The 15,912-nt window shown below is 42.8% G+C and overlaps 1 protein-coding gene across 5 annotated transcripts in view; it reads right to left on the minus strand.

The window, feature by feature from the left end:
- The window catches only part of ZC3H7B (zinc finger CCCH-type containing 7B), a 52,213-nt gene that overhangs the window by 4,848 nt on the left and 31,453 nt on the right, over positions 1-15,912 (minus strand). For 3 of the 5 annotated variants that reach the window (XM_035127471.3, XM_035127468.3, XM_088676620.1), the window contains exons 18-22: positions 12,700-12,833; positions 10,767-10,872; positions 4,328-4,436; positions 2,445-2,575; positions 1,284-1,447 (exon numbers count right to left, since the gene is read on the minus strand). In XM_035127471.3, coding sequence (XP_034983362.3) covers positions 1,284-1,447; positions 2,445-2,575; positions 4,328-4,436; positions 10,767-10,872; positions 12,700-12,833 — 644 coding nt within the window. Of the gene's footprint in view, positions 1-1,283; positions 1,448-2,444; positions 2,576-4,327; positions 4,437-6,250; positions 6,530-10,766; positions 10,873-12,699; positions 12,834-15,912 lie in introns of those variants that run through there. The other 2 variants (XM_088676622.1, XM_088676621.1) reach the window with 1 other exon arrangement.

Below are 15,912 nucleotides of genomic sequence, written 5' to 3' on the forward strand. Positions count from 1 at the left end.
TCCCCTGACCGTTAGGTCCAGTTGTGGATGACTCTGGGGTTGCAGTGCTCATCTCGCTCTATTGGCCGAGGGAGATGGCGTACAGCTTCTGGGTCATGTGGGCAGCATGACAAAGCCACTTCCGGCGAACCAGAGCAGCACACAGAAATGCCGTTTACCTTCCCACCGGAGTGGTACCTATTTATCTACTTGCACTTTGACGTGCTTTTGAACTGCTAGGTGGGCAGGAGCAGGGACCGAGCAACAGGAGCTCACCCTGTCGGCGTGATTCGAACCACCAACCTTCTGATTGGCAAGCCCTAGGCTCTGTGGTTTAGACCACAGCACCACCCGCGTCCAAAGAAAATATAAGTACGTCTTAAAGAAACAATAGCAAACTTATAATGCCTTTATAGTTTACAGTACATTATATATTGTTACCTTTGCTTAATTATAAAAGTGTGCCTGGCCAGTTTTGTACTACAGTATATCTGAATTTCACTAGCTACTGAGATGTAGTTAAAGATGTTGGTAAACAATGTAGTACAGACATCTGGTGGCAGCAGTTAGAAAGTTAATCAGCAGCGGTAAATAAAAGCTGGCTCTCCGCCTATTAAAAATGAATACATAAATGCACCTCTCCACCTATTACTAATAAACATTTAACCTGGAATGTATATAGTAGCTGTGCTGCTCCATAAGAAAATTCCAAATCAATATTAGGGCAATAACTTTACCAGGCCAACCAAAATGTGACAAAACAGTACATAAGCTTCTGAGTCCTTCAGAACTCTTCATAAGGCTAGATGGCAATGGGGTGAGGAAGAGCTGAAGCCAAGGACTGTTCTCTTTATTAATCTGGAGATATATATTGACTAGGGACATGGGTGGTGCTGCGTTGTAAACCACTGAACCTTGGGCTTGCTGATCGGAAGGTTGGTGGTTCGAATCCCCACGACGGGGTGAGCTCCTGTTGTTCGGTCCCTGCTCCTGCCCACCTAGCAGTTTGAAAGCACGTCAAAGTTCAAGTAGATAAATAGGTACTGCTCCTGCGGAAAGGTAAATGGCGTTTCTGTGTGCTGCTCTGGTTTCGCCAGAAGCGGCTTAGTCATGTTGGCCACATGACCCAGAAAAACTGTCTGCGGACAAACGTCAGCTCCCTCGGCCAGTAAAGCGAGATGGGCGCCGCAACCCCAGAGTCGTTCACGGCTGGACTTAACTGTCAGGGGTCCTTTACTTTTACCTTTCCATATTGACTGCATATGTAACCAAATGAGAAAGCGGTAGTTTTGACTGCACAGTACCTTTCACACAGCCGGAACTCCCCCATTGGGAAACGGTAGTTCCAGCAGCTGGAGTCGTTCTCCGATGTGAAGACTTTTTCTTTATGCTTCTCTGACTGAATGTGTTGCTGCCATTGCTTCTTGCTATTGCTGTTCTTCCCACAAAGCCAGCAATGGTAACCCATCTAGCCATCAGATAACAGGAGAACACAGTTCTTTAACTTCATGCTGTTTCACTGAACAACTGCTCCATAAAAGAGTTAGAAAGGGCTCCTCCAACCACCTCCATGCCTAGTCCTACTGTTCAATAAAACCGATTTGCCCATGACTTAACATTTCCACTAATTAAGCTGTATAGAAATAGCTCAGATAAAAATAAAAGAAATCCATTGTTCTATGTGTTTCATAGTTTGATCACCAACTAGATTTTCCTTTACTATCCACTTTCCAAAATGTTTTGCAACTGCCAAAGATATTCTGGGTTTTGTGGGGGGACTGGTGGAGAGAAAAGGAAGAGGGGGAGGAAAAAAGGGGGTGCGTGTGAAAAATTGGGTGCAAGGGGCTGCAAAAAAAAGGGAGTAGGAGGCATGGCAATGGGGATGGTGAAAACAGGTGCAAAATGGGGCTTCAGAAGAGAATAGAAAAGTAACTTCAGAAATGGGGCTGGGCTGGGAAGGTGAAAAGCAACCTTTGTAGTTGGATGGGATGGGAAGGAGAAGCTCTTTGGGGTTAATGTGGGGAGAATGGCAGGGGGACTGGTGAGTGAAACAGTGAGCAGGGGCATAGATGTGTGTGTGTAATAAAATAAGTCAACATTAAATCCTTCATATATTTCACTACTCATACAAGGATTGGGTCTTGACTTCATGTCATTCCAGCAAAACACATGCAATAATGAAGTGGCCCTCCATTTCTTTTTTAAAATGGTACACTGTTTTCATAAAAACAGGGGGGGGGATTCAATATTTATTATTTGTTTGTTTGTTTGACTTAATTGCTTGCTGCAAAGAGCAAAGGCATAACATATAAAACAGTACCTTTCACTAAAAATCATTCCAACAACAATGAATAAACCCAACAGAAAAACAGCAAAGACTTCAGAAGCAGGAACACTCCACCCCAATGGGCCATCAACCAGCTTATGGATGGCAAGAAACAGATCGCGCAAGAGAAAGATGTTACCATGTCAGCGTAATCAGTGGGCATCTGGATCTGCTTCTCCCCTTCCCGTGATGTCAGAGGTGTCCCCTCACCCGGCTTCCCAGGATTGTGTTTTTTCAGCCACATGTCGTAGGTCTGCTGCATATCCAAAACTGCAATGAAATATCAGTTTGATGAGCCTCCTTTCCATCATACCAAGCTAGGGTTACCAGACTTGGAAATTAAACAAAGGGTCTGCTGGTTTCTCTTTAAGGTTTCCAGACTCAAAAGAGAGCAGGGCAATTAAAGGCACAGAAGTCCTGTCCTCTATTGAGTCTAGCAACCCTATACCAAGCACAACCGCTCCAAGAGGAAAGCTTTACAAAGGAAGCTGCTTTATACCAAAGTCAGAGCAAGAGTCTGTCTAGTTTGGTATTATCTTAGCATTCTTGTAGCTCTTCAGCATTTCAGACAGGGCTCTTTCTAGAAGCCCTACCTAGAGATGCCTGGATTTGAACCTGGGACCTGCCACGTGCAAAAGATGTGCTCTGCAACTGAGCCAAAGCCCCACCATGGCTGAAAGGACTTGCAAAAAGACTTTTTTCTTTTAAGGCAGGTGTGACGAACTTCAGGAATGAGGGCTAAATGTGAACTTCCAAGTTTCTCTATCTGGGCCCTGGGACTCTCTCCACCCCACACCCGTAGGCTACCCCCCCAACCCAGCTACCCAGCTTCAAACCCCGCCCCCCTTGGGTGTTTTTGGATGGGTGGAATTTGTCCTTGGACTCTGATAATAGCTCTCCCTTGTCTAGATGAAGAATAGGGAGGGATAGGTGTCTTGAGTGTAGAAACTAGACTACTGTACAGAGTTAAAAGCCACTTTTGCCTCTGGCCCTGCTCATTACTGGAATGTGGCCCCTGTAAGACTGCCCAGGTGAGATATAAATGTGGTAAATAAACAAAATAAAAATAATCTAGCACACGGTGCAGGACACTGTTTCAGCTAGCTATACATGTGTGTGACATTTTGGAATACAATTCCAGCCCGCAATGGCGTGGTTCCTATTTAAAGCTGGCTCCTGTAAACTGCGGGTACCTGCGGATTGGGAGTCAAGTCTTGTGCATTCACTCCTCCCTCCTCTGCTCTCTGGAGTCATCTGCACCCCCTTCCTGACATTAACCGTAGTTTTAGGGAACTATGGTTTGTAAACCAATTTCAAGTCATGGCTTTAATCATATCCAGGTTTAGCCCTACCCAGACCTGGAACCTCTTCATAAGAGGAGCAGAGCACCCTAGCAGATTTCACTGCCAGCAACCCTGCCAGATCCAGAACTCCTGGCCCCAGGACCAGAGCTCACAACACCAGTAGCCTAGATTCCTGGATAATTCTTGGATTCCATCCCTCCACCAATCACCACCCCTGGAGCTCCAATAATGGAGGAGACAGAAGCAAGGCAAGAACTTCAAGGCTATTAGCTAAATGCTTGGCTAACAGCATGTTTGGCTATTCAGGAGGCAGGTAAGTGCCTGAAAACAGGGCCTGGCAGAGAAAGCCAGGCAGGAATGGAGTCTCCCACTGTTATATAAGCTCTCAGTCTGAGCTCCCCCAGAGCTCCAAACTCACCTTCCTAAACTGGGGAAAGAGACAAGATTCCCAGTTATTTTATACATTGGTGTCCTCATAATGCAATACTTCAATTAGCACAGGGAAGGGAGAATTGCTCTGGAGAGAGGAAGGAAGGAGCAAGTTTCACAAGACCAGCCCTTGGTTTGCAAACTACGTTTTTCAGGGAGCCAGACTTACATCTTCACTAAGCCACAATGTGTCCATCACTCTCAAGGCTAGCTTTCCTAAAAACTGGGGTATGGGGAACTAGAATGGAAGAGAGTTTTCCCCCTGCTCCCAAACATACATGCCACTCACTCTTATTTTCTTTCATGAAAGTCCACATCTCTCTCTCTTCAGGGCTGTGGGCAAAAGAGCAGTTTCCAACATACTGACACTTCCTGCCATTTTGGGCATGAATGCATAGCTGCAAAGAGATAGAAAACACACACACAAACCTTAAAAAAGAAGAAGAAAAACTTCTCTAGCCTCAAAAGAAAAAAAAGGATGAAGTAGCCAAGAATGGTGCCAAGTCAAACAAAAAGGGGACAAGCAAGCTTTATGAATTAATTCTGCTTCAGACTGTATCCGCAGATCTGTGACTAGGCAATGACAACAACATACAAATTTCTCTCTCCAGCTTGACAGGTGATAGCTTTCCAGCATTAAGGTAGTTGACACCCCCGGCAACAATAACCTGTTCTTTAAAGCTCAATCAGAACGAACAGCAATCTCTGGAAAATCTGAATTGACGTTTGCTCCAATTGAGCACTAAAGAGCAGATATTCACTGCGACAAAACCAAAACCGAAAACCCATGCTCGGACACAAAGTTTTTAAGTGCAGACCTGTGCCTGGAAAGAGCGGGTTAAAGGTAAGTGTGGATAAGCCCTGAGAGCTGTAGGATTTAAATTTTCAATTATTGTGTTTTTTTGGTACAGGTTTATTCTGGTTTTTATCATTAAGGACGCTGTGGTGATAGAACCCACCTCCACACATACACCTGAAAGATGACGAGCAAAGAAAAAGAAGAAGACTGATACACTGGGGGCTTATGGGGCTTATTCAACAACCCACTGTTATTCTGCGAAGACTGCCGTGGAATTGTTCCTGTGCTTTCTGCCGATTTTCTGGGCCCTCCTGAGGCTAGCAATTGCTGCAGCACTTCTGGATGAAGGGCTTTTGAGTTTCAGGTGCACTGCCAATCAGTGCACCTGGTTATCCATAAAAGCCATACAGACTGCAGCAACTTCTTCTTATGGATCACTACCAGTCAATTCAGAATGGCTGTGTGATCCATAGAAGGATTAGGGTGATGGTGGCATAGTTTCTCCCCTCACTCAAAAAGCAGCTGTTGTGCAGAATACTACTAGTTGCTGCGTCACAGGGATTGGAGTCGCACGGGCTCCTCCCCACCTGCCCCTTATTCCAGAGTATCAGTACCACAGACTTGCTTTCTGCAAGTCCTGGCATGGCCACACACCACTTGTCTCACACTTGCCATTTAAGCAAGGTCTTCAGACGCTGCCATCTTTCCCCTTGACACAGGGTACAGAGGAAAACCTACTGCTCTTTAAGTCCACTTTCTCTCTCAGAGCCCTTATGCCTGTCCTTGTGTTGGACAAGCGCTCCCAAGAACTGCAGGTGCATTCTAGCACATGGAGCTACGCAGAGATCTACTTTGAAATGGAAAGCTGCATCACGCAATTAAGAATAGTACACCTTCGATATGCTACATTCAAGCACGCTTTCAAGCAAGAGCATGGTATCACAGTGAAGCTCACAGAGGGGAGTCTGAGACCTGCCTGCCATACCAACATATCAGGAAGTTACTCTGGACCACATCGTCTCTCCATTTCTGGAAATGGAGACAAATCAAGGCCAGATTTATTGAATACCTCTCCAAGAACCTCCTAGATTGCAGAGTTGAATAGAAAACACTAAAATATAAATATAGGAGAAGAACTGAAGAAAAGCTTCTCCTCCAAAGACATACTGCTAACATTTTCCCTTTCCCTCATATCTCCCTTTTTTGTTTCTTGTTTCTACCACAAAGCCTCTTCAGTTCTTGAAAGACCACACCCTGAGGAGGCTACAGCACAACTGCTCATTCCTCATCCACAGTGAAAATCAATGATTTCCAAAGCAATTGTTTTAAACCTCTCTTCTTCATCCTTACTCACTCATGGAAACAGAAGATGTTGGCTTTGTGCTCAGAGGAAATAGACAACAGACACTTGGATTAGGAACAGATTTAATGAACAATTCCAACAAAGCAAACAAAAACTATTCCCTTAGCCAGGGGTGGGGAACTTGTGGTCTCCAGATGTCGCTGGACTACAAATCCCATCATCCCCTGACCACTGGCCAAGAGTTGGAGTCCATTGGCTGGAAGTTGAATTCCAATAACGTCTGGTGGGCCAACGGTTCCCCATCCATGCACTTAGCAATCAACAGAAGTACAGCAGTAAAATTATTCACTTCCTTGTGGCAACCGTTTTTGAAGAACAGTGATTTCCTTCTGCAACAGAATACAAGTCTTTTTAAAAAGGGATTGGATGATTTTGATAGAAAACTCTCCTAAAGCAAGGAGGCATTTGACTCTAGGGGCACATGAAAAGCCTAGATATGAACATTCATATGCACGTGCATGTATTGCTTGCTCATTATTTACCAAATATTGTTGGACATTTTGAGTCTTCCCTTCCCTTAGGAAAAATGGATACAATTTTTTTTTTGCAACAGGTTCACCCACAACTGGGCTTAACGTTAAGAGCTCCTCCTGATAGTTTTCTTCTTCTTTTTAATGAACAGCGCTTTCTAAATCCTTGAATTGATTTGAAGTCACTTCATCTTCAAGCCCAGGAGCAAATGCCACACCTTCTCTGGCAGTCAACAAACAGAGAAATATCACCAGCTTCTTTTCACACACAAACACAGCACTCTGAATTAGAGGAGGGTAACCCAAGGAATTAAGATTGCTGGAAGAATTATCAACAACCTCAGATATGCAGATGACACAACCTTGATGGCAGAAAGTGAGGAGGAATTAAAGAACCTTTTAATGAGGGTGAAAGAGGAGAGTGCAAAATATGGTCTGAAGCTCAACATCAAAAAAACCAAGATCATGGCCACTGGTCCCATCACCTCCTGGCAAATAGAAGGGGAAGAAATGGAGGCAGTGAGAGATTTTACTTTCTTGGGCTCCTTGATCACTGCAGATGGTGACAGCAGTCACGAAATTAAAAGACGCCTGCTTCTTGGGAGAAAAGCAATGACAAACCTAGACAGCATCTTAAAAAGCAGAGACATCACCTTGCCGACAAAGGTCCATATAGTTAAAGCTATGGTTTTCCCAGTAGTGATGTATGGAAGTGAGAGTTGGACCATAAAGAAGGCTGATCGCCGAAGAATTGATGCTTTTGAATTATGGTGCTGGAGGAGACTCTTGAGAGTCCCATGGACTGCAAGAAGATCAAACCTATCCATTCTTAAGGAAATCAGCCCTGAGTGCTCCCTGGAAGGACAGATCGTGAAGCTGAGGCTCCAATACTTTGGCCACCTCATGAGAAGAGAAGAATCCTTGGAAAAGACCCTGATGTTGGGAAAGATTGAGGGCACTAGGAGAAGGGGACGACAGAGGACAAGATGGTTGGACAGTGTTCTCGAAGCTACGAACATGAGTTTGACCAAACTGCGGGAGGCAGTGCAAGACAGGAGTGCCTGGCGTGCTCTGGCGTGCTCTGGTCCATGGGGTCACGAAGAGTCGGACACGACTAAACGACTAAACAACAACAACAACCCAAGGTGACACGCTATACCCGATTCCAGACCAACCAGTCTTTCATGGAACAAGGATTTTAATTAAAACCACCAAATTTGCATGAGTGATTTCAACGGGTGTCAAAATATTCTTTCATTATTGCACCACTGACTAATCTTGGCCTTCAACCAGCATCTGTCTTTTGTTTAACAATAACTCTGCTATTGCCCTGACTAAGGAGCTCTTCCTCCTTTGGCTTCTGTATTCTGGTTCCCTTCTCACTCCATACAGAGCTCAAGTGTGAATGGAAAGAAAAGGCAACTCGCCTATAAGAAAAGGTTACACAACATTTGGGTCTTCTTGGAGAAAAGGGGAGTAAGATACACAGCAGATATAAAGAATGATGTGCAGTGAGAAAGTGGATAGAGAAAAGTTTTCTCCCTCTCTCATAATACTGAAACTCAAGAGCAGGGTCCCCAAACTAAGGCCCAGGGGCCGGATGCGGCCCAATCGCCTTCTAAATCTGGCCCGCGGACGGTCCGGGAATCAGCATGTTTTTACAGGAGTAGAATGTGTCCTTTTATTTAAAATGCATCTCTGGGTTATTTGTGGGGCATAGGAATTCATTCATTTTTTTCAAAATATAGTCTGGCCCCCCACAAGGTCTGAGGGACAGTGGACCGGCCCCCTGCTGAAAAAGTTTGCTGACCCCTGCTCAAGAGACATCCAAGTTTCCGGGCAGCCCAAAAAAAGGGCATTTCTTCATACAGCACATAGTTCGCCTGGCACCTTCATTATATAGTTTTAGGCACCAACTGAAAACCTTCCTCTTTAAGCAGGCCTTTGGCTGATTAATATTCTACAGCCTTTTAAATATATCTGCGGGAGGTATTGTTTTGCTGTTTTGTTTAAATTATTTACTTGTTTTTATCCTTTATTTTATTCTATGAACTGCCCTGAGCTGAGTAGTAGTAGTAATCAACTAGGGAATTCACGCCTACAAAAAGCAGTGATGGCCATAAGCTTGGCTGGCTTCAAAAGAGGATTAGAGAATTAGATTTAAATTACTAACGGATGTTAAAGAAAGAGGAGGCTTCTCCCTGCCAGACTTAAAGTTATATTTTGAAGCTGCTGCATTTTGCTGGTTGAAAGAATGGTTTATGCTTGACAATACTGATGTTTTGGACTTAGAAGGTTTTGACAATGCATTTGGTTGGCATGCCTATCTATGGTACGACAAGGTTAAAGTTCACAGAGGTTTTAAATGCCATATTATAAGGAAATCGTTGTTTAATGTATGGGTCAGATATAAGGATCTTTTAGAAAGGAAAACACCCAGGTGGATCTCACCTCTAGAGGCTAAAGTAAATAAAAAGTTGAATATGGAGGCCAAGTGGTTGACATATAAGGATATATTGGTGAACGACGATGAACAGGTTAAATTAAAAACATATGATCAATTGAAAAGCCAATTGAGCGATTGGTTGCAATATCATCAAATAAATGAAATGTATAAATTGGATAAGAAAATTGGTTTTCAAAGTGAAAAATCCAAATTGGAAACAGAATTGCTAGAGCCAAAAATAAAAAATATTTCTAGGATGTACAATCTATTGTTGGAATGGCATACTAAAGACGAACAAACAAAATCGGTGATGACTGAATGGGCAAAGGACATAGGGCACAATATTATGATGGAAGACTGGGAAAGGTTATAGAAAAGTAATATGAAATTCACTGCATGTAATTTGTTAAAAGAGAATATGTTAAAGATGATGTATAGATGGTATCTTACACCAGTGAATTGTCAAAGATTTATCATAAAAAGGTAACAAATGTTGGAAGTGTAAAGAAGCAGAAGGTACCTTTTACCATATGTGGTGGACTTGCCCCCAAGTACAGAGTTTCTGGGATAAGATTTATAATGAGTTGAAGAAAGTGTTTAAAAACACGTTCGTTAAAAACCCAGAGGCCTTTTTACTTGGGATCATAAGAAAAGAATTGCAGAAGAAAGATATTACTTTTTTTTTTGTATGCCACAGCAGCAGCTAGAATTGTATTAGCAAGAAATTGGAAATCTGAAGAAATGCCTATAGTGGACGACTGGCAGATGAAGCTGATTGAATTCATGGAACTGTCTGAGTTGACTGGGAGAATCCGGGATTGGGGAGAAGAAGCGGTGGAACAAGATTGGAAGAAATTTAAAATTTATTTAGAAAAGAATTATAAGATTAGAAATATTTGATAAAGGAAGTGGAAGTATAAGGAGGTTGTAGAAGCTAATTTGATATATGTAGGATGATTTAAGATAAGTGATGATTAGTTAATGTGATTTCAAGATCCAATTTATATTATGAATTTTTGGAATTAGCTTGGGATAATGGATTGAGAATAAAATTTAGAATGAGTGATTTAGAAGAATATTGATAAGATTTAGAAGTGCTAAATTAGTTATAAAGAGAAACGTAGAAGGGAGGACAGGAGGAAGTCTACAGAGATAAAGAATTGCATTTGAACAAAATAGTATTATATAAAGTAAACATTTTGATGTTATTAGTGTTCAATGGTCTTTATGAATTGCTATAATTTAGCTCTTGTTTTTTCTTGTTTGTTTTTTATTTTTTATTATTGTTGTATTTTTTTTCTTTTTATTGTTATTTCTTTTTGTCTTAATATAAAATCAATAAAAAATATTTTAAAAAAACAAAAAGAAAAGAGGATTAGAGAAGTTCATGGAGGATAAGGCAATCAACAGCTAATAAGCAAGATGGTGAGGGTCTACCATTGCTGCCAGAAGCAGTTTGCCTATGTATACCAGTTCCTGGGAACCATAAATGGGGGAAATGCTGTTACGCTCAAGTTCTGCTTGTGGCTTCCAATAGGTAACTGACCAGCCACTGTGAGAACAGAGTGCTGGACTAGTTGTGCCTGATCCTGCAGACTCTGATGATGTTCTTATGTTAAGCACCATCTGCAAAACAACAGTGGTACTCACATCGTATTGCTGAGGGAAGTTGCGAATGGAAGGCAATGGTCGGACAGACACCCACTTCTTCTTTGCTTTGGACATCACAAGCAGGACACGGCGCTCCTTGGTCCAACTACGAGGGAGGGAGGGAACCAAAAAAGATGCTCAGAAAATGTTCTATTATGAGCAGAGTCTGGCTTTCATGACAACTGGTGTACAGATTGAGCTAATGAATCCAGAATTCCCTGCTAGAAAGAAGGAAAGCTCTGTGCCACAAACCACGTGGGCAGGGTGGGGAGGACAACACACAACAACTGATCGCCAAAATAAACCATGCAAAGCAGTAGCAGATAAGAAAAGCCTTACAAGGCAGATCACCTGGTCCTGTATCACATAGATTGTATGATTTATAGACTAAGGAAGAGCTAGAGTGTCAGGGCACACTAGTGTGCCACGAAAGAGAGAGAATTAGGCCTTGAAAACTTAAGCAAACTACTATGTCCAGGTCTGTGGCAGTGTGTGAAGGCAGCTTCCTAAAGCAGAGTAGCAATGCCTGAATAGGAGGGAGACTATCTCTTAACCACACAGAGGAAAGATGGGATATAATATCTAAATAACCATTGGTGGCATCTATCTCACTATACCCTTATTTGTTTACCCTTGCTACTCCTGGAGAGGTATCTCAAAATGATTTATACTATAATGACAAATATAAAAGTTGCATACAGTCGTACCTTGGTTTTTGAACTGCTTAGTTCTCAAACGTTTTGGCTCCCGAACACCGCAAACCAAAAGTGACTGTTCCGGTTTCCGTACTGTTTTTGGAAACTGAACATCCAATGGGGCTTCCACGGCTTCCAATTGGCTGCAGGAGCTTCCTGCAGCCAATCAGAAGCCACGGCCACGCTTTGGTTTCTGAATGTTTTGGAAGTTGAACGGGTTTCCGGAATAGATTCCGTTTGACTTCCAAGGAATAACTGTATATAAAAACAATTGAAAAAGCAATCGTGTATATAAACAATTTTGAAAAACTACCACTATAAATATAAAAACAGCTGAAAACCACAACAAATACACACAATCCGTTCAGGTCCAGGACAGGCCCACCAACTAGGACAAAGATTTTAGAAGGCTAATTGAAGGAGTGTGTGGAGGCACTGTACGTACCTTCAGAGTGGGGAGGCAGCAGACAGCACTAGTTTCCTCCTTTTTGCCAGAATATGATCAGTGACATAACCCTGAAGGAAGGACTAATAATGCACAAGGATTCCCCAGATGCAACCTGTGCTAGAGCTGTCAGGCATGGGGGAACCCCCGACACATTGCCTACTTAGGGAAGCAACCGTGCTTCCTAGGCAAAGGAAAGGCTGGGACATTGGGAAGCAGAATCAAAATGGGCTGGCTTCAAATTCCCTGCCCATTGCTTTACAAGTTAATCAAGCATTTATAGTAATCTTTTTTTAGTGCAAAACTGAATTTTTTTAAAAAAATTGGGGTGGGGGTGGGCAACTGTCCCATTATCAAAACTTTGGAAAACATTGCATTAAAACAATACAGACCATAAGTAATTGGCCCATAAACTGTGCATCATTTTTAATCTCCCGTCTCCCCGTGTCCCCCCCCCCCAGCTTCCTCCACAAGAGTAGGTATGCCTGGCACTGGCTCAGTTAAAAAATGACCACAAATACTTTTTATAGTCTACAACAGGCATGTCAAACCTGCGGTCCTCCAGATGTTTTGGACTACAATTCCCATCTTCCCCAACCACTGGTCCTGCTAGCTAGGGATCATGGGAGTTGTAGGCCAAAACATCTGGAGGGCCGCAGGTTTGACATGCCTGGTCTACAAGGAATAAAAACAAAACCCTAGAAAACCACAGCAGTTGTTTAAATAAAAGCACACCACAAAATCTATGGTAGGAAAACATTCTACAGGCAGTAGAATAGGTAAGGGCACCTACCAGTGGCGAGCTTTGGCACTACAGTACTTGAGGTCCTTGTCTGGTTCCACCACCTGCCCATTCCTCCAACACTGGCCACAAACAAATTTCATTTGGAGGTCAAAAGTGCTTGACGTGGGAGTCCTTGCAGAAGCCTGATATTGGGAAGGAGGAAGGAGCAAAGTTGGTGGAGGGAGTTGCTGCATTCACAAAATCAGACAAGCTAGGTTTACTAAGACGATACACATTTTTATTACACGTATGTTATTTTTTGAGAACAGCAGAATAAAGCAAGGGAAGAAACAAGACCGCAAAAACAGATCCTAACAGTAAGATAACATTGCATTATAATGGATAGTGATATATAAGTAAATAGCCTTTGCTGCTAATTTACAGACAAAAATCCCGTTATTTGAAAAGGTAAAGGAGATCATATGTAAGGGACTGAAGATAAATATCAAGCTCTGTTTCATGCTATTGAAGAAGCTAATAAGCCACCTACTTCTGTTTTCTAGTAATGTGGGATGTGGTGGTGGAGATAATGAAATGACACAATACAAAACTCACAGTAAAAAAAAACCCCAACTCTTTTTATGATCCATGCTGTTGAATTTACAATTGCAGTCCTACAGGAACCATTTTTTTTTTGCCAGTATTGGCCACTGGTTCAGCACAGTATCTAATCTATAGTTTGGGCTCTCAGAGCATAAATTGGGCCTATATGATCACTTCACTTCCTGCAGGGGTTGCAAACATTGCGCATGACACCCCCATTCTAAAATGGACATACATACACAAAGTAACCCTGAGGAACATAAGGACCCCTGGACGGTTAAGTCCAGTCAAAGGCGACTATGGGGTTGCGGCGCTCATCTTGCTTTCAGGCCGAGGGAGCTGGGATTTGTCCACAGACAGCTTTCCGGGTCATGTGGCCAGCATGACTAAACCGCTTCTGGTGCAACAGAACATCGTGACAGAAACCAGAACGCACGGAAGCACCGTTTACCTTCCCGCTGCGGGAATTGCACTGGTATGCTTTCAAACTGCTAGGTTGGCAGGATCTGGGACAGAGCAACAGGAGCTCACCCCATTGCAGGGATTCGAACCGCCGACCTTCTGATTGGCAAGCCCAAGAGGCCACCCTGAGGAACATAGCTGTGACATAGCATTGGGAGGGGGGGAGCCTACAGTGGTGGTTGCCGTGGAACAAAATTGTTAGCTGCCTCAATACAGCTGTGTGCTTCCATTGGTGGGCTCTGTTGAAAATGGCTTCTCCATGTGAACCAGGAAGGGACCTCTCCAGACAACAGAACAACTCTTCTTTTCTTATCTCTGCAGCTGTGGTCTCCTGGGTGACACAGACCCTGTTAGGAAGTTTAATGTGCATATATAAACTATATCACCTTTTACAACATTGGGGGCACAGAATATTACTTGATGGAATTCTCTGCCTGAGCAACATATTAAACATGATACCATCTTCAGCTCCGAATGACTAACAATTTGAGTAGAGGAGAAAAGAGCTGCTAATAATTTAAAGACAATTTGTGCCAACTTAGAATTTGGAAAGAATCAGTGGCAGGAGGGAGAAGTCAGAGGCTAAAATATATGAAGAGATGGTTCTCCCAGGACAGGAGATCACAGATTCATGCAATTGGTGGCAGTAATTTAGTGTAGAAAATCTGTGTCGGTTGGGGGAGGAAGAGGAAAAAGAGGGTTCACGTTGTTATGGTTCTTGCCACCTCTATAGGAAAAAAGAACATTAAACACAATACTCACATACAATCCTCATTCCTTTGACTGCAATGTTAGAAAGAAAAAATCGCTACTTTTCTTTATAAACAAACTCATGGAACTTAAATTAAAATAAAACACACACACATACACACACACACACACCAGGGGTCTGGGATGAATGAGTCACTCTGGGTGCCAACTGCTTTAGAAGTGCAAAACGCAAATAATGCTGATCTCGAGCAATTTGTTCAGCCACACTGTTTTGTGTAGGATTATGCTGCATCAACTAAAAACAAGCTCCACTGAGTCTTTACTCTCAGGTAAGGATAGCCACCTGAATCAGGTAGCCAGAGCACACCAACTGAGACCAAGGAAATCTCCACAAGCCTAGAAGGAGGGTTTAAAGTTTTACATGTGTGTAATTCTGGAGGGAGTCTCTAAAGACTCAGGTGCCCTGGATAAACACACCAGGCTGGTGTCACAAGTCACATAAGTAAAGTTTGTACCTATCGCCATGCCATAGCTGCCAAGTTATCCCTTTTTTAAAGGGATTTTCCCTTATGCTGAATAGGCTTCCTCGTGAGAAAAGGGAAAACTTGGCAGCTATGCGCCATGCTGATCACTGCAAGAACAAATAGGAAAACAGGGCTAATCCAGATTAGTGCAGGAGGTATGGTGCAAAAAGAGTAACTATGACAAAACACAAACCCCTGGAACAAAAACAGCTATCCCTTTTAGCCAAACCTCTAGACACCTATTCCTACAGTGTTAATTAGTCATGTGGAAAGCTGCCATCAAGGCCTTCCCACCAAATAAATCCATATAAGTCAATGTTGCAGATGGAATTCATCCCTTAGGTATCTGTCTAATAATCGTTGCCTCCAGTCTTTTCACACCGTCATCAAAGGCTTTGAAAAGCTCCTTCTAAACATTAGAAGCTTCCAAGAACATGAGGCAAGCACAAACTGAACAGGTCTTTTCAGGTAAGTAGCCCAAAGCTGAGAAGCATATGCATCCTTGCCAGGTAAATACATCTTTGCAAAGGTAAAAGAAACTGAAGGAAGAAGCCAAAGCATCAACTGTACATGACTGTATTTGTAACAGCAAGACACATACCTGACGGGTTGCTAATAAATTAGTCAATGTTGCATGGAAATTAGAAGTTCCTAAGCATGCCATGAATTAACTCAGCCCAAGTGGCTTCAGATTAACAGCTGCATTGTTATGGGGCCAACATTACAAGATCTAGTTGGCAACTAAACCATACTGGCCACATGATTAAAAGCTTTGACACAGCAATGCTTTGATTCGTTACGCAAATCAATAAGGCAGAATAAAAATAATAAAAAATAAGGCAGAAGGCATGCCACAATGAGAAAGACAGCAGTGGCAGAGCACGCGGATAAGATCACCAACAAAATGTTGCAGTATGGTGAGCTTCTTTCAGAATTCCAGCCAGCCAGGCAGCTATGACTTTTTTCAGGATATTCCATTCCA

Source organism: Zootoca vivipara, chromosome 9 (genome assembly GCF_965207765.1).
Source record: "Zootoca vivipara chromosome 9, rZooViv2.hap1.1, whole genome shotgun sequence".
Lineage (NCBI taxonomy): Eukaryota > Metazoa > Chordata > Lepidosauria > Squamata > Lacertidae > Zootoca > Zootoca vivipara.